The sequence below is a fragment of the Xenopus tropicalis genome, chromosome 2 (genome assembly GCF_000004195.4).
Source record: "Xenopus tropicalis strain Nigerian chromosome 2, UCB_Xtro_10.0, whole genome shotgun sequence".
NCBI lineage: Eukaryota > Metazoa > Chordata > Amphibia > Anura > Pipidae > Xenopus > Xenopus tropicalis.
Window position 1 is genome coordinate 73,730,493 of NC_030678.2, and position 21,979 is coordinate 73,752,471.

At 39.2% G+C, this 21,979-nt stretch overlaps 1 protein-coding gene across 2 annotated transcripts; it reads right to left on the minus strand.

The window, feature by feature from the left end:
* Positions 1-1,069: 1,069 nt before the first annotated feature.
* ctse (cathepsin E) lies at positions 1,070-20,624 on the minus strand. 2 transcript variants are annotated; one of them, NM_001126997.1, is made up of 10 exons: positions 20,517-20,603; positions 18,154-18,310; positions 17,658-17,775; positions 13,826-13,944; positions 11,750-11,949; positions 11,065-11,187; positions 10,546-10,687; positions 9,836-9,934; positions 1,599-1,849; positions 1,070-1,509 (listed from the first exon to the last, which is right to left on the minus strand). In NM_001126997.1, exons 1-9 carry the CDS (start codon positions 20,570-20,572, stop codon positions 1,670-1,672), a joined length of 1,194 nt encoding a protein of 397 aa, NP_001120469.1. In that variant the 5' UTR covers positions 20,573-20,603; the 3' UTR covers positions 1,070-1,509; positions 1,599-1,669. The 2 variants fall into 2 exon arrangements, with proteins under 2 accessions (NP_001120469.1, XP_012811737.1); XM_012956283.2 differs by having other exon boundaries at positions 1,070-1,849; positions 20,517-20,624.
* Positions 20,625-21,979: the final 1,355 nt, after the last annotated feature.

Sequence of the window (21,979 nt, forward strand, 5' to 3'; positions counted from 1 at the left end):
ATTGCCGCCCACATAATCCAATCGTTTGGCCCCAGGGCCAAACGATCAGATTATTTTTTTTTTTACCTAAATGCTCCCCGATATCGCCCACACGTAGGTGGGGATATCGGGGGAAGATCCGCTCGCTTGGCGACATCGCCAAGCGAGCGGATCTGCTCGTGTATGGCCACCTTAAGTTCTAGAAAGTGTTTGGTCACCGGTGTATCCCCTTTACCTGTAGTGAGAGCTGTCGGTTTTTATTGCATGTTTTCAGTTTTTTATTGATTTATCTCTGGTATTCTGTCTCTGGCGACGTATGATGACGTCATCTCCACTTTTTCCCGCCACTTTGTGCTTTTTAGACACTGTGTTTGTTGTATTCACCACTTTGATAAAGGCTAGAGTGCTAGCCGAAACGTTAGTCTCCTCTTTAATAAAAATAATTTGTTTATATAAGTCCTGGGAGTGCTGACCCTCTCTCAAGCACCTTATATATATATATATATATATATATATATATATATAAAACAGTCCAAAAATGACAGCACTCTTTTCATATATACACTTATGGGTGCTTGGTTAATAAATTTTACACAAACTTCCAGGATGCTGCACTCAGTTTTTTTTTTTCCTTAAATGTGTCAACTTTTATTGAATCATCACTTGTGTATCCAATCTTTTGCCCCACATTGGAGGCTGCAGGTTTCAGGTGACACAATTGATAATTGTGATTTTTGTTAGAGACTTGCCTCTTCTTCAGACCAACAAGCATGAGCCCATAATCGGTTGAGACCCTTGCAAGTGCAGTGTTATTTTCATGATATTGTGTTTCATCTATTGCTTAATTGTGCCAACATGTTTACTTGGGCAGCCAATACACTGCACATGCATGCAGATTTTGTTTCTTTGGTTTCATGTTAAAATTGTCTTCCTGCCAAATGCTGTTTGGTCTTGGCCATTGAATAGTTAACATGTAAATTGTTCCATTCCTTTAACAAGATTAGTTGCACATCTCCAGCTCCATTAATAACCTTCCTATAGACTTATGCCCAAAATCATATTTTATGGTTTGAAAACAATAGTCAAATAATTTTTCAGGAAGTTTTTTTTTATTTGTCATTTTTCAAAAATAAAAATAATTCAAAGACTAACCTAGACTAATCTAGAATACGATTATATTAAACTGCAAGTTCTAACAACTAGACATTAGTAAATTTGCATAACCTCATTTCATGTAATTTGAAAGGCTTTTTTCATGAGTACGGAGGTAGAAGTGTTACTTGCACCTCCCAAGACTCACAGCAAATGTGTAAAATAGTACCTTATGTAATATATCTGTTAGAAGGAAAACAGAGGTAACAGAGGTAAGTGCAAAGCTAGGGTGTATTACATAGCAGTGGCGTACACTGGACCTCCCTGCAAACAAATCTTTAAAAGGGCCCAGCGCCCCCTGCCCTGACGTGCCCCCCCACCTACCTACCTTGGAGCTGGCATGGAACAGGGATTTACATGTAAAATGGAGGAAGCAGACCCCGTGGCCCGGGCCTCATCATGTCTCCTGCCCCCGCCCCCCACCCCCATGGGGTCTGCTTCCTCTATTGTTACGCCACTGTTACAGAGATAAATTAGATAAGCCAGAACTCAAATTAGCTTTGGCTTTTAAAACATGCTAAAAGCTTAATTGAGATAATCACACACCATTCTTAAGTGGTGGATAAGGTACTACTGGGGCAAGTCCCACTCTGTTATTACCCCTATCAAATACAGAGTAATATTGGCCGATAAAAACATCTCCTAGGATCCAGAGAGGTCCAGCAGGGGGAGAAATATCGAGACCTTGGAAGCCGCTGCTGCAGATGCCACCACCATCCTAGAAACAAAAGCAGAACATTGAAGCTTAATTTAATTTGTCTTCTGGGGATGATTCCCAAGTGTACAGTAAAATAAAGCTGCTCATACACTTACGGGCACATTTAATAAAACTTTAACATTTCTCATTTTTTTATTTTTAAAAAATTGAATAAATTTATTTTCACGATTGTCTGACATTTGCTTAAAAGTCTGAACTGAAAAAGTCCACGTGGGAAAATGCAACAGAAAGGTTGTGAAAACACAAATTTTTGAAATTGGTGCACTGAAACCTCTACTTTTTTGAATTGTCACACAAAAAAACAGCATCAAGATTCCAAAACCTCTAAAGTTGAAAAGCAAAAGAAGGATCCATTGGCGAAAGCACATCTGCCATTGACTTGTATATAAACTTGGCAAGTTTTACATAGTAACATAGTGGGGCCCATTTACTTACTCACGAACCGGCCGAATGTGCCCGATTGCGTTTTTTTCGTAATGATCGGTATTTGGCGTTTTTTTCGGAAAATTATCGCGACTTTTTCGTTGCCATCCGAATGTTGCGTAAAATCTGGCGATTTTTTCGTAGCGTTAAAACTTGCGTGAAAAGTTGCGCCTTTTTCGTAGCCATTCCGAAAATTGCGCAAAATGTTGCGTTCGGATTCATTCAAGCTTCAGTATGGTGACTTTTCTTGGGCCAGGTTGGAGCTGCAGGGTGCCATTGAGTCCTATGGGAGGCTTCCAAAATCATGCTAAAGGTGGCCATACACGCACCGATATTATTGTACGAAACCTCGTTTCGTATGATAATCGGTGCGTGTATGGTATGTCAGCGAGCCGACCGATGTCGCAGGAAGCTGCTGAAATTGGTCGGCTCGTCGATCGGCCAGGTTAGAAAATTTTGATCGGGCGCCATAGAAGGCGCCTGACCAAAATTCTCCCTTCAGAGCTGAATCGGCAGAAGGAGGTAGAAATCCTATTGTTTCTACCTCCTTACCTGCCGATTCAGCCCTGAATGGTGTGTGGCGGATCTGACGATGTTTCGTGCGACCGATGGTCGTACGAAACATCGTCGGATCGCCACGTGTATGGCCAGCTTTAGTCTGAAAGTTTCGCCCGCCGCTTACAAGCGCTCAATACTAAAAAGTCGCGACAAGATACGAACGAATCGTAATGGCTACGAAAAACTTGCGTTTTTTCGCGAAAATCGTATTGGTAACGAAAAAGTCGCAAAAAATACGAAAAAGTCGCAACATGTTAGTTTTCCATTCGGAATTTTTCCAATTCGGATTCGAATTCGTGTCTTAGTAAATCAGCCCCAGTAAGTTAGGTTGAAAAAAGACATACGTCCATCACGTTCAACCATAATGCCTATATAAGTTTTAGCTGTCCAAATTAGATTTTTAGCCATTTTGTCACATAGTCACATCTCAAAAAACTTTTTTTCTGTGTCTTATAGCACTAAAAAAATCTGTGTGTTAGTAAATACCCCCCTTAAAGATCCACTTGTTTGGGAATAAGCTACTGACTGTCTGCAGCTTTTATAGGCCACCTTAAGAGCAAGACAAACAAGACCAATGTCCGACTGGAGAAACTAATAGCCACAGTTTAATGGACTTATTTATCAATTTGCAAGTTTTTGAATTCAAGAATGTTTTTCTAATACAAATAAACTCATACTAAAAAAACTTGAATATCTTGAATTTGTTTAAGTTAACAAATTCAAAAAAACTAAAAAAAAAATTGAATATCTTAATTTTAAGATATGGCTTAACTTAGCCTAGGCCAGCTCCCATTGATTTCAGCATCTAAAAGCTTTCACGTACATAGAAATTTATTACATGCATCATTAAAAATAAATATACCATAACTCTAAGGGGCTGATTTACTAAGACACGAATTTGAATCCGAATTGGAAAAATTCCGATTGGAAAACGAACATTTTGCGTCTTTTTCGTATTTTTTGCGATTTTTTTCGGCGCCTTTACAACTTTTCGGAAATTGTCGCGACTTTTTCATTACCAATACGATTTTCGCAAAAAAACGCGAGTTTTTCGTAGCCATTACGATTCGCTCGTATCTTGTCGCGACTTTTTCGTATTGAGCGCTCGTAAGCGGTGGCCGAAACTTTCAGACTTAGTATGATTTTGGAAGCCTCCCATAGGACTCAATGGCACCCTGCAGCTCCAACCTGGCCCAAGAAAAGTCACCATACTGAAGCTTGAATGAATCCAACGCTATGAAAAAATCGCAACATTTTGCGCAACTTTCGGAATGGCTACGAAAAAGGCGCAACTTTTCGCGCAAGTTTTAACGCTACGAAAAAATCGCCAGATTTTACGCAACATTCGGATGGCAACGAAAAAGTCGCGATAATTTTCCGAAAAAATCGCCAAATACCGATCATTACGAAAAAAACGCAATCGGATGCATTCGGCCGGTTCGTGAGTAAGTGAATGGGCCCCTAAGACCACGGACACACAGAGCGTTGACTTCACAGTTTTCAGTCTGCATTTTTTCTGCAGGCTCTGCAGGCTGAGAGAGCAGATCTGCTTGCTTTCAAATCATTCATAAAATCCCAATACACACTTAAGCTATAAAATTAATGATGGTTAGCCCAATCAGCTACTGCAAACTAATGCTCCTGCAGAGTTAATTATATGTCTAAGGTTAGATCCATAATGTGGATCCAAGATCCTCAGCAATACAGCAAACACTCCCTACCTATCCCTCAATTTGCACCTCATCAACTTTAAACTTATAGGTTAGAGTGATTCTTAAATGTTACTTTACATTCATAAAAATGGTGCCTGGATGCAGTTTTGTGGAGTTAAAATGAGTAAAGGGTTGCTTTATAAAAATGAAATAAACTAAAAATTAAAAAAAATATGAAGTTGCTGTAAGTATTTAGGCATTATTAACAACATTTTGCTAACATTAAAGGAGATGTCAACCCTAATTTTAATTTCACTTCTAATGGATAGGGTGCCTTACCCCCACCTCAACCGCATAAGTGCCGCTCCCTCAATCTCCTCCTACAGCCTGCACCACCGCATTCTTTTCTGCTCCGTTTTGCGTGTCACCCGGCAACCATTTTGCCGGGTGACATCATCGAGAGCGCGCGTGTATGTTACAAATGCGCATGCGTGCCTTGCCCTCCTGCCTGACCTCTTCAAGGATTTTTTCAAGCTTCTTTTTTAAACAAAGCTGTACAGACAGCTTTTTCCTTAAAATGAAACTGTTAGGGCATTAAACAACAATAAAATTAAACAGGAATGAAGTGTACATTGCTTAAGTATTTCAGCAAACACTGTTTAAGCTTGCAAGACTCACTTAAAGTGAAAAATACCTGCAGATCAGATTCAGTGGGGAAAGTCAGAAGAACATGTTCCAAGAGAGGTTTACAAAGGCAGAGTTAGTATAGCAACTGCCTATGCGATCGGCTCATTGGAGGATTGACTGTGGGCGTGGTTAAAGAGTTCAATCGTCTGCTGTGTAGAGAAGAGATTCATCTCAACTGCTGTTGAGGCTATTCTCTGCTAAAATTTTTGCTTGGGGGGTTGACATGTCCTTTAATACAATTTCAAATGAATTAATTCAAATTAACTTAAAGATGCAGTTAAACTGGGGGAATTTTGTTATTCCATTTTAGGGAAGGGTGGAGTAAACTAGTGCATATTTTGATCCTTTCATATTTTTATATTCTGACAGAAGGCAGGCTAAATTTCAATTTGGTTGCAGCATTTCCACACCCAAGCCTTTTAATGGTACTCTGTTAAAGCGATAGCAGCGAATGCAGTGAAGAGTCAAAGTTGTATTTTCAGATTAATACAGTGATTTTGTTACCAGCCCCAAGACTACGGGTCCTTCTTCTACATAAATTGAAACTTTCATGTGAGAGTGTCAATATCACTATAATCTTTTGAATATTCAATTTTGTTTTGGAAATCTTTCACTAGTAAAACTGTTGTATACCACAAGAGGGCGCTGCAATCCTAATTATTTCAGGTAATGCATATTCTCTCCTTTAGTGCTTGTGCTTTTCTGGTTTTCTTGATTACTTGTTCGCTTTATCTTCTTTTTATTATTATTATCCTTTATTTCATATTGTGCTGACATATTCTGCAGCACTTTACAGATATCATCATTCACAGATTATGGGTTTCAGACAATGAATCCCATACCTGTACTATTAAATAGGCATTTAGAGAGAAGGAAAGGTGAAATCACTGGAGGGTGCCAAATGTTAGGTGTTCCTGGTCACTGAAAACTGCACCAGCCTGTCAGGGGCGCTGCTGCCATGAAGCCAGTTAATAAACTTGCCTCACAGGGGCATTTCTGCCCTAGTGCTGCCCACTCTGTTTTTTGTGACAGAAGGGGGCGAGGGGGGCCTTATAGTTAGTGCTGAGAATGCAATAGTGCTCTCTGCACTAGAAGAGCCAAAATTAGGAGGTTTTTGCCAACCCTGGTAACCTCAGGGGCGCTGCCACCTGCCACATGGCAGCAGCAAAAAGCTACTCCTGGTAACTTCAAGAGCCGAAATTGTGAATCGGAATTTTAGCTCTTTCAGTGCAGAGAGTGCAGTTTTGGATGGGGTGGCATCCAAAAGGCTGCCTTGGGGTGGCCAAAAGATCAGGAACACCCCTGCGCCCAGAGGTATTTCTGTAGGAGCACCACTGAAGTGATCAACTTCTCCTGCATTTTTATTCCCTGGAAAGGTGCGATTATAGAAGAGTGAAAAGGCTGTCTTTTTTATTTTATTTTATTAATTTTTTTTATTTATTAAGTTCAGCATTTTACTTATGTACCAGCCCAGAAAACAAGAAAAGGAAGCACAGAAGATTGCACATTGCTTCTATAGAAGTACCTCGGGTTGGTGCAGTTTTCAGTGACCAGAAGCACTGACCTGGCATATCACATAAGTGATCACTGGGGGTGCCTAACATTTGGCACCACCCCCATGATTTCACCTTTCCTTCTTCCTTCTACACTTACTAGAATTCGGAACATGACACGGCATTACTAAATATAACTTATCTGAAAAGTGATAAATGTGCAGGTATGATCTCGCCTAATAACCAAATACCGATTATCACATTATTCTAATCCACTTTCACATGCAATGTAACCCAGAATAGTCTGTGTAGATAACAGCCACCTGTTCTAATAAGCTTGACTTAAACAATCAGCTTTTTTAAGTTTACCTTGTATACGTTAGAACTAAAAGTGGCTTCCATGTGGCACATATACACAGCACTATTAGACTGATGCACTTGTAAAGTGACACTCCCATACACTGACCACCAAACAATTAGACTAAAATTGTACCATAATCTGTAACATCCATGAGGACAGGGCTTCTGTGTCTGGACTGTGTTGTGGTTCTGATTGTTTGTGTAAAGATTCATAAACCATTCATTTTATATACATGTTCTCAAGAAGGGGAAAATTCCATGGCATAGATTCATGCAGAATTGTCTGAGGGCATATTCTTCACACACTAGTGTCTAACTGAAATGATACAGGCAGCACTTGCTAACTGAAAATGTTATTTTCTATAGGCACCTCCCACGTCCCACTCTAGTAAATCGTAGCAGTAAGTAAACGTTAACTGAAGTATAAAATATTAAAGAATGAAGTTAAAAGAATGTCAAATTCACAAAAGCCTTTATCCATTTATGGGCCTGATGCTGTAGTACAGCAAACAAATTGGTTAGACTTTAGCATTAAACTTTTTAAACAAGCTTTTTTCCCTTCTGTTTTGTTTTTGCTGCGTCAAGCTGGAGAAGTACTTTTGAAGTACCAAATTATTTCAGAGAAACAACAATTTTAATTTAGTGTATATTTTTTGGAGTTATTAATGACATTATTCTGGTGTTAATAACATCAAATTCAGATGGAGTTAAAAAGGTGAAACTTTTTCACTTTTTCTCAAGTTGGTGAAAATATTTTAATATCTTGTTTTATTATTTTCTGTCATAAATCAACAGTTCATTCCAATTTCACATAAAATTTGTCTTAAAGGCATTTTGGTGAATTTCCCCATGTAGTTGTTTATTTTTATGTAAAAAATGTGAATTAAAACCATTTCAACTGATTTAAAATAACCCCACCTTTCTAGGTAGGACAGCTAGGGGCATAACTACATTAAGGCCTTTATTAATAGAACACCAAATTATACAGAAAACCATATGTTATTAAATTGCTGTGTTTAATGAATGGCATAATGAATGGCATACATTTTATAATACATTTTCAACAATAATTTTCCTTACTCTGCCTTTTTGTCCACTTTTGTGAACATCCACCTACTCTTAATGATAATTACTATGTTCAAGTCAAACATGGGTATTGGTGAGGCATTACATGGTTTCTAAAGACCAGCAAACATTAGCCCCTTATTAAAGAGTACAGTGTTTGGTATTGGAAAAAGGTGTGAGTATGGTGCATTGTTAGCACAGGGAGTGACTATCAACAGAGATTAGAGTCATTCTATGTTGAGCAAAGAAAGGCAAGTACTTCATTCATTTTTGGCAAAGGAAAATTTGATTAAAAGGGAGCAGAGGTGAGAAACAGCCTGGTAAGTTATGAAAATGTTTTAAAGGAGAGAAAACACAAAAATCAGTATAGTGTTAACATATAAAGAGGATTTGTCATCAATTCCTAATAATAATTCCCCATTTACTCCATAAACCAAATGGCTAATGGTTAAAGCGAGTATGAGAAGGCAAACAAAAATGAATTGAAACCAGTACATTTACTCCAAAGCCAATCATTCAACCTAATGCCCTTGAAAAAAACCAACCCACTGAATCATCTTAATACTACCAGCTTGCCACATAACTTTTTTGTTTAGCACCTTTTCAGACTATACAGAATGGAATAACAAAATAACGCAGACCATAAATGTAAGGATCTGCCCATTTCAAGCTGATCACCCACCACGTATGCGCCATACTGCGCTGATCTTACTGTATATATTGGCTGAAAGACCAATGGTTAATACATTTATTTCACCAGGGGGGAATTTGCAAAAGTGGAGCAAAATAAAATTGCAGTAGAAAATTCTACTAGCTAATTGGTTGCTATGGGTAACTGCACCGGGGCTAACTTAGTGCCTATATGTGTCATTTACTTTGAAGAACACAGCATACAAAGTGTAAAAAAGGCAGCAATTACTATTCTTGTATTGCCAGAGAGACCTGCTACTTGCCCCAGAAACACAATACTGATTGAGAAATGAATGGGCATATGGATGTGCAAGTTGCTGGGCAGCAGAGGGTGCTAGATGGTCTCTCTCTGCACTGAGCCAGATTTTTAATCAGCATCCTATGTGGTGCAATTGCACTGTAATGTCTGAATAATGCCATTTCTTCAGGAGCAAGTTTGTGCATTAATAATACGCAGGACAAAATGAGATCCATGCAGCTTCCATGACTTTCAAAGCACAGTTGAGCACAGTTTTTGGAACAAACAGGCATTTCTATGCAGAAGTGCAAGGAGCAGCTTTCTGTGCAACTATGGGCATTTTGTACTTGTGGGTCATAAATGGTGTTTGTGTAGTGTCAGCTCAAGCTGGAAGACTTATTTTCTACTGAAGCTACTGTATATGCAAGAACTCCAGCAATTTTTATTTTTAACCCACTCATCACTACAAAGCAAAATAAGCCTTTTAATTGATATGCCTCAAAATGCATACAGGGGGTGATTTTGCAATGGTCACATTTGATTTTTCTCAATTCTAGTGTTTTTGCGCTTAAAAAAAAAAACTTGTATTCAAGTTATGGTTCAAAAACGTAAATGTCTGGTATTTATTAAGTGCAAAAACCTGAACATTTGCCATCTAAAAGCTTGCAAGTTTCTATAGAAGCCAATGGGAGTTGTCATAGGCAAAGTCAAGCCATATTATTGAGTTTTTAGAGCTCGTAAACTCGAAAAATTCACAAACAGAAAAAATAAAAAATAAGCATCTAATTTGATACCTTGTTATATGTGTCAAAGGACTTACTTGTAGAGTATATTGTTGTGGTGTCATCTGGTACCCAATTCCATTAATAGTAAAAGTCACTGTTGGCATTTCATTCAGAACACTGCAATCCACTTCATACTATCAAAAGAGAGAGAACATTTTTTTTTTGTGGGAAAATGTGTTTACTAAAGCAAAAGTCCCATAGATTTCAATGGTTTGCTTTGCTAATAAAGCACGTTATTTAGAACATATTTGTGTTGGTATTTATATCTCACCCCAAAACAGCTGAACTCTTTCCCTATGGTGCATGATGCATTGGAAAGGATGGCCCAGCCTGAGAGTCAGCGATGATTTTTGAAGGCAGTGGCATAATTTCAGAGGCCTGCCCCACTGATGAATTCACAGGTCACCTGTGTTGCGTGGGAATTAGAGAGTCGCATGTGACCTGGCGGTGTGATCCAAAGCAGGTCACCAGCTACCCTCCTCACCACCACAGGCCCCCTCTTCCCTCTTTGGGGTCTTACCCCTCTATAGTTACTGAGCACAATTCTACCAACTGCAAATTTGGCTACTGCCAATTCTGATTCTGATTGCTTCATTGAGGGGCAAACTACTCTCTGTGCAGTGCAGTGTGACAGGGGTATAAGTCATAGCTGAGCCCCTGTGACATCAATGCTGAAATCACAGGCTAATTACCAAGTATCACAATGCAATCTATTTTATATAGAAATTGATGGTGCTGTTCTTACATCTCCATTTGCAGCAGATGCTCCAATTATGCTTTGAAGCTGAACAATATCAGAAGAGGGACCGGTGATCAAAGAAGTGCCTGTGTCAACAATAGCCTGACATCCACCAGTGCAGAATACCACCTCACCATTTATTTGGATGCTACAGAAAGATGGAGACAATCAAATTAAGATCCCCTGATATGCGTAAATTTGTAAGAAAAATATATAAATATATTTACTGTATGTATAATGCACTAGAGCTATATTCATACATCTGTATAATCAATGCTTAGGGTTGTCATCATTAGTAAATGGAGCTTAATTAGGTCTTTGTGTCACATAACCCACTGAAACTTGATATTATATGAAATAATGGCACCTTGGAATATAAAGGTAGCCTACTTCTTCTACCTAAGAAAACTAATGGGTCACATTTAGTCTTGTAAAGTTCTTGTCTTCAGCACACTTTTCAAGTTACAAAATAACGCTGTTACGCTACGCTGTTACGCTATATGGTCTATATGATAAAGTACTTACTTATCCAGCTGTATTTGCCAGTAGCCTTGGTTAGTAACAGACACCCAATTTAACTGGCCAGAGAAGCGAGATGCATCAAACCCCCCAAACACCAGCTCCCCTCCTACTGGGGAATTTGGATTTCTGTGTGAAAATATAAAAACATGTGAATAACGTAATTAACAGTGGCCATTTTAGGAATGTGTAATATAGGTTTAGGAGACATGAAAAACGTAATGCAGCAAACCAAGGCACAATATGCTTTTGAAAGTTGAGCTGCAAATTAACTTTCAGTATGTTATATAATCCATAATATGGTAATTTGTTGCCCATGCTGCAGGAGATTGAATATGGGTGACAAAACGTACTTTTCAAATTGGTATTGATGGCTGTCAGTAGTGTTAAGTGCCAGACATTTCCTTATCCTGCATTTTCCAAAATTTGTGTGATTAAAATGTTTTACCAACAGGGATTAATGCTGACACCAATGCAATGCAGGTTTACATTTTTTTTAATTCAATGTTTTTCAGCGTGGTAACAAAACATCCATTGCCCTAATGGTAATTCAGGGTCATTATAAAGTTATCTACCTAGCAAGGACTAATCATGGGGTAGTTTCAGTTTCTTTGTATGCCCTGTTTAGTTAATCAATAATAAGATTTCTTTTAATTAAACAGAGTGTTCTGTATCTTATTGATGCCCTTACCTGCTCATATAGACAGAAAACATTGGCAATTCCACCAGATTCTGAGTCATCATGTTATCAAATACAGGTGTACAGTCCCCTACTGCAATAGAAGGATATCCCAGACCCAGTATGCCATCAAATTCAGCATCAACAAAAGTACTGCCTGGCTCAGACACACTCTCCCCAAATTGCTGGCTCTGCACCAAGATACCTTCTACCTGGTGAGAGAGGAAGAGTTAGAAAAGGGCCTAATCCATGATAACATGATTTATACTTTATCATAAAGCATAAGGTTAAAGTCTGCATGTATGCTAAAACTTATGTTCCCCCACATCATTTGTTATTCCAGTCTGGCGGTCTCACCCTATTGTGGGTTCTTAATGGTTTAGTAGCCATTTGTCCATACTATAGACATGTTTATGTATTTGACTTAGCAAAACTGCTCCAATGGTTAAAGCTAACTTAATTATATAATAGGTTTACTGTCACTTAGAGTTTTACTAAGTGGGACGTTTGATAACTTGCATATATGAATGTTTTAAATATGTGGAATGACATTTCTGAAATCCATAAAGTTCATAGCATAATAAAACTAAGTAACAGCATGAATCTTTGTCTGTACAGAAATTCCTGCAATTTAACTACTGCAGGAGCAAATTTTCAATGATTATACCTTTCTGAAATCTTACAAGGATATAAACGCTCAACTGAGTAAGTCAGTCTTGGATCTCGATAAATAACTTATTCATTCAAGTTTAATAGCGCTGGGATTCTGCCACTTCTGATGCTCGCCTTTAAAATTACATTAGCGTGTGATTCTTTTGGAACAAGTCTGCACCTACTGACACAACCCACTGTGTGAACCCTGGAATTACCACCATTTGCTGTATTGCATCAGTAAGCACAATATTTGTATCCAATTTAGTGCAACATTGTTTTCAGCTGCATTCATAAATACCCCTTGTGTTCCTACATTCTCCCACAAATACAATAGTTTCTCACCGTTTTTAAAAAGGGCTGTATTCCACTACACAGGTCAAAATCTAAAAGTGAAAGTATCATTGCATACTAGATCATAACCAATTAGAAGTCGATATAGCAGCCCTCTGTATAATGAGTTGTTCTATATATAAATTGTTATATAGGTAGGACAAAATACAAGGGAGCGGGTGTTTGTTGTAACACCCCTAATTTAAAGCAAGAAACATGAACAGCAACTCACCACAGCAAACCTGCTTCTCCTTATTTAGTATTTGTATGGAAGGAAGGGCACAAAATGTTTGTGAAGGGCTTGTTTCCTGGATCAGGGATTTCCCAGGCCAGGGATTTAATCTGCCTGCTATGTGCCTGCTGTACCTGCTTTGGGTGAAAGAGCTGCCAGAAGGACAGAGAGCCACTTGCACAGATCATGACCCAAGGGAAGCCTGCTACAGGGATGGAGCCTGGAGAGAAACTGACCCAGCTATGCCAGGATTGGACTAGAACCTGAAAACTATTCTGCATACTCTATATAATAGTTATTTAAATTGTGTTACTGTTCTATAATATATTGCTGTCCTAAAATTGTCATTTATAGTCTGATCCCTGCCATTTGTGTAACAACTTAATAAAAGGGATCTTGTTGTTTAAACAATTTTACCATTATTGTGGTCAGGCTGGGAAAGGCATGGGATGTCACTGAGTGTGCTGGAGTTACATTTACTTACATATTAGCCACACCCAAGGGTGGGCTACATTGTAAAGAGACCTCTTGGGTGATTTGCCCTCCTCTTTAAACAAAACAGAATTTATCTATATTGCAATATATTTAAGTTGACCAACTGCATTAAAGTTATTCCTGGTATGGCCAGTTCTTACACTCACTATCATGTGATTAATTAAGATATATATATATATGTTTTTGAAACAACTAATATTGCAAAAGCATTTATACTGCCTTAAATTCTGGTAGGAACTTTTGGTCTCAAACTTATTTTTAAACTCCAGCGACACCAGGTTTTCTATATTGGTTATTGCTAGGAAAGATAAGAATGTAAGGTAGTAGAGCATCTGTCCCTATATGAAATGAACATAGGAATCTCCATTTGTACTTACAGAAACAGAGTCAGTTCCTATGATGCCTGAGAGACTACCAGTTCCATACTGAAGGGAGAAATTATTTCCATTTGATTGATAGGTGCTTGAGAACTGAGGCTGAAACCTGTTGTGCTGAGCTGCAGAAAAATAAGAATATAAAGTTATTTATAATGATCTAAAGATTTTTTTTATTTTGTTAAGTGGAAAAAAATATTCGTTAGATTCTGTACATTGTATTTACAGTGGCTTGCAAAAGTATTCGGCCCCCTTGAACTTTTCCACATTTTGTCACATTACAGCCACAAACATTAATCAATTTTATTGGAATTCCACGTGAAAGACCAATACAAAGTGGTGTACACGTGAGAAGTGGAAGGAAAATCATACATGATTCCAAACATTTTTTACAAATAAATAACTGCAAAGTGGGGTGTGCGTAATTATTCAGCCCCCTGAGTCAATACTTTGGTCTGAGTGCAGTCAGTTGCCCATAGACATTGCCTGATGAGTGCTAATGACTAAACAGAGTGCACCTGTGTGTAATCTAATGTCAGTACAAATACAGCTGCTCTGTGACGGCCTCAGAGGTTGTCTAAGAGAATATTGGGAGCAACAACACCATGAAGTCCAAAGAACACACCAGACAGGTCAGGGATAAAGTTATTAAGAAATTTAAAGCAGGCTTAGGCTACAAAAAGATTTCCAAAGCCTTGAACATCCCACGGAGCACTGTTCAAGCGATCATTCAGAAATGGAAGGCGTATGGCGCAACTGTAAACCTACCAAAACACGGCCGTCCACCTAAACTCACAGGCCGAACAAGGAGAGCGCTGATCAGAAATGCAGCCAAGAGGCCCATGGTGACTCTGGACGAGCTGCAGAGATCTACAGCTCAGGTGGGGGAATCTGTCCATAGGACAACTATTAGTCGTGCACTGCACAAAGTTGGCCTTTATGGAAGAGTGGCAAGAAGAAAGCCATTGTTAACAGAAAACCATAAGAAGACCCGTTTGCAGTTTGCCACAAGCCATGTGGGGGACACAGCAAACATGTGGAAGAAGGTGCTCTGGTCAGATGAGACCAAAATGGAACTTTTTGGCCAAAATGCAAAATGCTATGTGTGGCGGAAAACTAACACTGCACATCACTCTGAACACACCATCCCCACTGTCAAATATGGTGGTGGCAGCATCATGCTCTGGGGGTGCTTCTCTTCAGCAGGGACAGGGAAGCTGGTCAGAGTTGATGGGAAGATGGATGGAGCCAAATACAGGGCAATCTTGGAAGAAAACCTCTTGGAGTCTGCAAAAGACTTGAGACTGGGGTGGAGGTTCACCTTCCAGCAGGACAACGACCCTAAATATAAAGCCAGGGCAACAATGGAATGGTTTAAAACAAAACATATCCATGTGTTAGAATGGCCCAGTCAAAGTCCAGATCTAAATCCAATGGAGAATCTGTGGCAAGATCTGAAAACTGCTGTTCACAAACGCTGTCCATCTAATCTGACTGAGCTGGAGCTGTTTTGCAAAGAAGAATGGGCAAGGATTTCAGTCTCTAGATGTGCAAAGCTGGTAGAGACATACCCTAAAAGACTGGCAGCTGTAATTGCAGCAAAAGGTGGTTCTACAAAGTATTGACTCAGGGGGCTGAATAATTACGCACACCCCACTTTGCAGTTATTTATTTGTAAAAAATGTTTGGAATCATGTATGATTTTCGTTCCACTTCTCACGTGTACACCACTTTGTATTGGTCTTTCACGTGGAATTCCAATAAAATTGATTCATGTTTGTGGCTGTAATGTGACAAAATGTGGAAAAGTTCAAGGGGGCCGAATACTTTTGCAAGCCACTGTATATTAGTCTTATACTATGTTTAGTACTTTTTTTAGTGAAATCATTTTGTCTCCTGTTTTAACTCTGCAGTGCATTTTCCCTTGCCTGAATCCATTAAAGATCTCATAAATAACTTAAGGGTTCTGAGTAATTCCAACCTAGCCAAATTTTGAAGGACATGTATTAGACTATTGCAGGGGCTAACAATGCGAACAGTCCCTTCTAGTACAATCTGAAAATAATAATCCCCATTTTAAACCTTCTGCCTAAAGGCGTGTAGTAGGCTGTCAGTGGCAAAACTACCGGGGGTGCGGAGGGTGCAATCGCAGCCAGGCCTGCACCCTTTGGGGCCTGCTGGACACTCGCACTGGTGCCGGGATGTTTAGTTATTGGCTGCTGTTTGGAAAATTATAACTGGAATGTCATGGATTTCATGCAATCAACCATTCAGGCTCAGCTAAAACTGCTATCTTATCAAATAAACCCCTTCTTAGTAAAGCAAAGTCAAAAAATGCATTCAGCTCTTTCCATTTTCATAACAGTGCCTAATTAACATTTAGTTATTAGTGACCCTTTAAATGATAACGTCAGTACTGGCAGAAGCAATCCTGAGGACAAAATAATATGAAAATAGAAAGCTGCTTATCTCCAGAATGTATGTTAGACTAAGCACTGGCAAATGGGTGCTTCTAGCAGCTAGTCAATGCTACAGTGTGGGTTATCAGTAAATAATTATCACTGTCTGTTTTTATAGCCATGACAAGCAGCTACTTGTCACAGCTACTAAAGTAGACAACACTGATGACTTACTGATAATTTTCTCTAACTGTGTTTTAGTAGAGTCAATTCTCTATATTGTCTATGGCAGGGGTTGGGAACCTTTTTGGCTGAGAGAGCCATAAACACCACATATTTTAAAATGTAATTCCGTGAGAGCCATACAATATGATTGGCCGCGAATGCTGCGGGGAAAGGTAGGGCGGGTACCAAGGATGGCGAATGCGATGCGGAGGAGGGCGTGACCTGCGCTCGGCGGATAGAAGACGTGTTCTAAGGCAGGCAGGTTATATATAGGCATTATGGTTGAACGTGATGGACGTACGTCTTTTTTCAACCTAACTTACTATGTAACTATGGGGGAGTGGCCTGTGCTCGGTGGATAGAAGACGTGTTCTAAGACAGGCAGGTTATACATAGGCATTATGGTTGAAAGTGATGGACGTATGTCTTTTTTCAACCTAACTTACTATGTTACTATGGGGAGTGGCCTGTGCTCGGTGGATAGAAGACGTGTTCTAAGACAGGCAGGTTATATATGGGCATTATGGTTGAACGTGATGGACGTACGTCTTTTTTCAACTTAACTTACTATGTTACTATGAGGGCGTGGCCTGCGCTCGGCAGATAGAAGACGTGTTCTAAGGCTTAGAATACGTCTTCTATCCACCGAGCGCTGGCCACACCCCCCCGCTATATATTTTTTTATTAAAGATTTGGCAGCGAGCCAGACGCAGCCATCAAATAGCCACATCTGGCTCCTGAGCCATAGGTTCCCTACCCCTGGTCTATGGAAAGTTATTTTCTGGCGTTTAGAAGCTGCTACTAAGTAGCTCCGTGTGTCTTTGTCCTTAGACCGAGCACTTATGCAGTGTTTTTCCCAGAATTCCAGCATCATTGCAATCACAAGTGGGTGATGCACTCACTTCAGATTAGCTAAAATTACCACATTTTTATACACATTTTGTTACAAATCAAAAACAATTGCATGGAAGTCCACCTGGCATCATTTCTGGTGTTCACTGCATGCCTGACATCTGTGTCTGATTCTTCAGGCGCAAGTGTGCTTTGCCTTTTGACACTGGGCATTAAGGAAACCCTGAAGCTAACATGTTTTCAAGGTACTTTGACACAAGGACCTTAAATGAAAGTGGTTTTACATGCAGCTGACTGCAGGAGAATTGCAAGGAAGGCACTTGCAGATGTAAATGAGCCCTAATATATTTCTCTCTTACCACAGGCTGGGCTTATGCAGTACACAGATGGAACCCACAAATTTGAAGAGCCAGTGTCAAAAATCACAGTGAAGTTCTGAGGAGGAGTGCCAATAGAGATCTCGCCAAAGTATTCCACCTAGAAAACAGCGATAATTTAACAGTTTTTGTCAAGTTAAGGCAAAAAAATATTTATGGAGCACATAATGGAGAAAAGAGAGATGTGTTTATGTGTATATACATATAAATGTATTGCTTTTTGGGTATATCAGTCTTTGAAAATTTCTTCTGGGACTACTGCAATATAAAATTGTTTTGTTTGTAATTATATAAAATGTAACAATACAACATTAGGGAAAGGTATTGATGCTGTTTCTCATCAGCTTGTCAGTGTTTACCCTTCTCCAAAACCATATGGCATCAATGTGTGTGTTTGTTGTATTTCACAATATACCCAGGTATTTATACAATTCAGCCAGTGTCTTGCACATCCGCTTGGCTTTCAGCACACACTTACATCCATGTAGTTAATCAGGGGCTCACTGGGGGCCTGGTTATTGCTGCAGGAATCGGTGTACTGAATCATGTCTATTCCCTGCTGAGTCCATACGTGGGAAAGCTTCCCTTTCTCCTTCAGTTTTTTTCGAATGGACTTCTGTCTCTTCAGGGGAACCCTGTGCCATAAAAAAACATGATTCTTTTGAAAATCCTAGCTTTCTACTGTCATGCTGCCATATGGCTGCCCTGATATGGTTGGTCAAAAATTTGCTTTGACGTTATTTTAGAACCTGTAGCATGAGACTTGACATTCTGTTGCTGAACTAAAACTACCAAATCCTACAACAGCAGCTAATAAATAGGGACTTCTTAATGACCAGAGGCGGTGAGTCACAGACTTCAAATATACACAAGCACATGTTATCATGTTATATAACTCCCATCATACTATATATAATATTTTCCTATAGTTATGCTGCCAAGGAGATTCTGACACTGAGCCAAGGTAGCAGCAAAAAGTTACAGATTCTAAGGGCAATTCAGCATCTGCAGCTTAGCTTGGGGATACTTACACTGGACTCACCAGTTCAGGAATACCTTTCTCTCTAGTTATATGAAAATGAGTGGACTCAAACCAGTTTAACCAAACAGGTTATTTGTTTGTTAACATTAAGTTGGTAAATCAACTTTACACATATGCCTAGCCATCATTTATCTTTAGTTAGTGGTTGCCAAACCTTTTCATTTTAAAGTCCCATTTTAAAGTTAATTTTAAAGTCTTTTGGCCAGGACCCATTAGCTCATGAAATTAGTCCAGATATAGAAAAATATCAATGTATCAGGCATTTAGCCATATTTTCAAGAATATCTAGGAAAACAAATAAGCAAATGTCCATACTCCCCATTTCTGTTCCTGTTCCAGTTCTCCCCTTAATTGGCATTTAGCCTAGGCCTGCCCTACAACTGCTCCAAAGCCCTTTGCAGGGGTGGGGGAAGAGCACACAGGATCAAATCTTGTATTTAGATAGTTCTGTTTAGTTAACTTATCTGGACTGGAGCCTTTCTCCTATATTTTCATGGCAAAGTGGAACTGCATTGCACTGTTCTACGGTCACATGTGCAAGAACCCCAGCCCTGGATAAAAATACTATGGGGGGCCATTTACTAGTATTTGTGCTAAAGCACCATTTTGTTCAAGTAAAAAACTTGAACTTTTCATCATTTATTATGCACCAAAACCACAAAAAAAGCAAATGTAAAAATACACCATCTATTAGCTGTTGAGGTCATGTACAAGTCAATAGAAGTCAATGTCCTGGGCAAATCAACAACAATCTTTTTTTAAAGGCTAATTGGCCCCACAACCACCAAAACCAGCCACGTGTCTTGCATTCTTCTACTATAATATCTTCACTTTTGTTTGTTTATTTCACAAAGAAACTCCTTCATTTACATGTGGTGCCAGAATCTGATACCACAGACCACACTAAAATGAACACATATGTTTAGCAAATACCATATCCATGCTCTTAAACCAATGATAGCAATATAGCAAAATTTACAGTCTATAGAACCTTTCTAGTAGCCCTAAGGATTGCAGGAATTTTGCAGAATTTCTGAACTGAAGCAATCCCACAATTTCCTACTATTTCCTAGCATTATAATAAATCAGCTGAACCACTGTATCATAATAATACTGAGGATTAGCAGGCATTAATTAAACATCTCTAATGTAAAAATGCCCCCCAGGATTACCAGGAGTCATCTGAACCTTAGTATTGTAGTAACCTCAAGGATTGCCAAGTGGCAAGCTCCTTTGTATACCGACAACAAGAATTAACAAGAGTCTTCTGCAACACTTTAAGAGACCAAGGGGCAGATTTATCAAAATGTGAATTTAAAGCTTGATACATAGAAACTCACTCACGTTCTGTTCATTCCTATGGGGTTTTTAGAAGCATATTTTTCAATGGGGTGAAAGTTAGAACTCACCCTTTGATAAACTGACTTCCAAAAACCCCATTTTGATAAATCTGCCCCCAAGTGTTACCGGACTTCTTCAGAATCTATGTAAAAAATTGATCCCAATCTTTAACTTTGATTTCACACTTTCTACAAAAAGTACTGGCCTCTCAATCTCTGTTACTCTCCTTACATATTAATAAAATTCGTATCAAGTATTATTGTTACTGGCCAGGTTGATAATCTTAATTTAGTGAAGCTTAAGGAACTTTTGTATTAGTTCCAAGGGTTCCTAAGAGTCTGCATCTGCAATCTGTAATTGTCACATGGTTTAAAAATATCTTTATCAGCCTCCAAATACAGTGACTTCAATTTTGTTTTCAAATGCAGGTGAAAGATACACAAGTAATATATTATTACCTTATTAACCCATAAACAAGGGTCGCGAATAGCAAGAGTAAAAGTATTTGTCTCATCCTTTGCACGGACAGCAGCTCTGACCATCAGTGTCTGCCGAGTACCAACTAAAATGTCAAGTTTTATATCAGCATCTAAGGCCCAGCCCATACTCCATAGATAAGGCTGTTTGCAGTACAAAGTAAATAGGTGACTTATATCCGCAGGTTGCTAGAAAATTCTCATACAATTAATGACTGGAAAAATAAGGTGAGTAACTAAATAATAAATTATCTAAATGCTCTTTTGTGAGGAGATGATAAGCTCACTGGGTTGGCCTCTGCCTTGACTTGCTCTGGGCATTGCACAGAAAAGCCAGACATCTATCTTATTTCAGTTTCAAATACAAAAGAACCAGTTTTCTTTGAAAGAGGGTAAAGGGGCTTAGAATTATTTATTTTTCAGAAAAGCCCTATATTTGCTCCAGGTATTAGCTACAAAATAGCAAAAAAAAAACTATAAAATTATAATTGCTATTGGTCATTACAAGCATGCACAGAAACCTTCAATTCCTGCTATGGTTTCTTTTACTGGGCTCTTCAGGGAAACATTTGTTCCTTTACAGTAACCCAGAGCAACCAATTAAAAATTCACTATAAATTGTTTAGTACCCACTGGAATGATCAGTCAGAGAGTGGACCTGATGAGCCCAAATATGGCTGACAATCCTATTTAGAAGTGGCTTGGATGATTGTCCATTCTAGGACTTCAGCCTTTAATATTTCAATTTAAAAAAAGAAACACAAATTAAAGTATAACAGCCCTTTAATAGTTATCATGAACTTCTTCTTAATTTTTAGCTGTATATGTAATAGGGACAAACAAAAATGAATAAAATAAGATGCAATACATAATATCTGAAGACCAGGCAGCTGTAATCTGTAATCTGTAATTTTATGTATATCTGATGCCTTTGAAATCAAAGAAGTGGGTTCTAAAAACCCTCCTCCTTCAGGCAACTGTAGCCCTTAGGGCTCTGGCACACGGGGGAGATTAGTCGGCCGCGACAAAACTCCCTGTTCGCGGGCGACTAATCTCCCCGAGTTGCCTACCCTCGCCATCCCACCGGCGAACATGTAAGTCGCCGGCGGGATGGCAGATGCGGCGGCGCGATTTCGCGCAAATCGCGTCTTTTTCGGCGATTTCCTGAAATCGCCCCGCCGCGTGTGCCATCCCGCCGGCGACTTACATGTTCGCCGCCGGGATGGCGGGGGTAGGCAACTCGGGGAGATTAGTCGCCCGCGAACAGGGAGTTTTGTCGCGGGCGACTAATCTCCCCCGTGTGCCAGAGCCCTTAAAGCAGTTACCACTGAATGACTACAATTGTATAAATAGTTGGCCATACGTGATAAGATTCAATCTATCCTCATTTATGCAATGGTAGCCCTTCTTTCCCCCCCAACCGTGGGTGGGCAATATCATGCTAA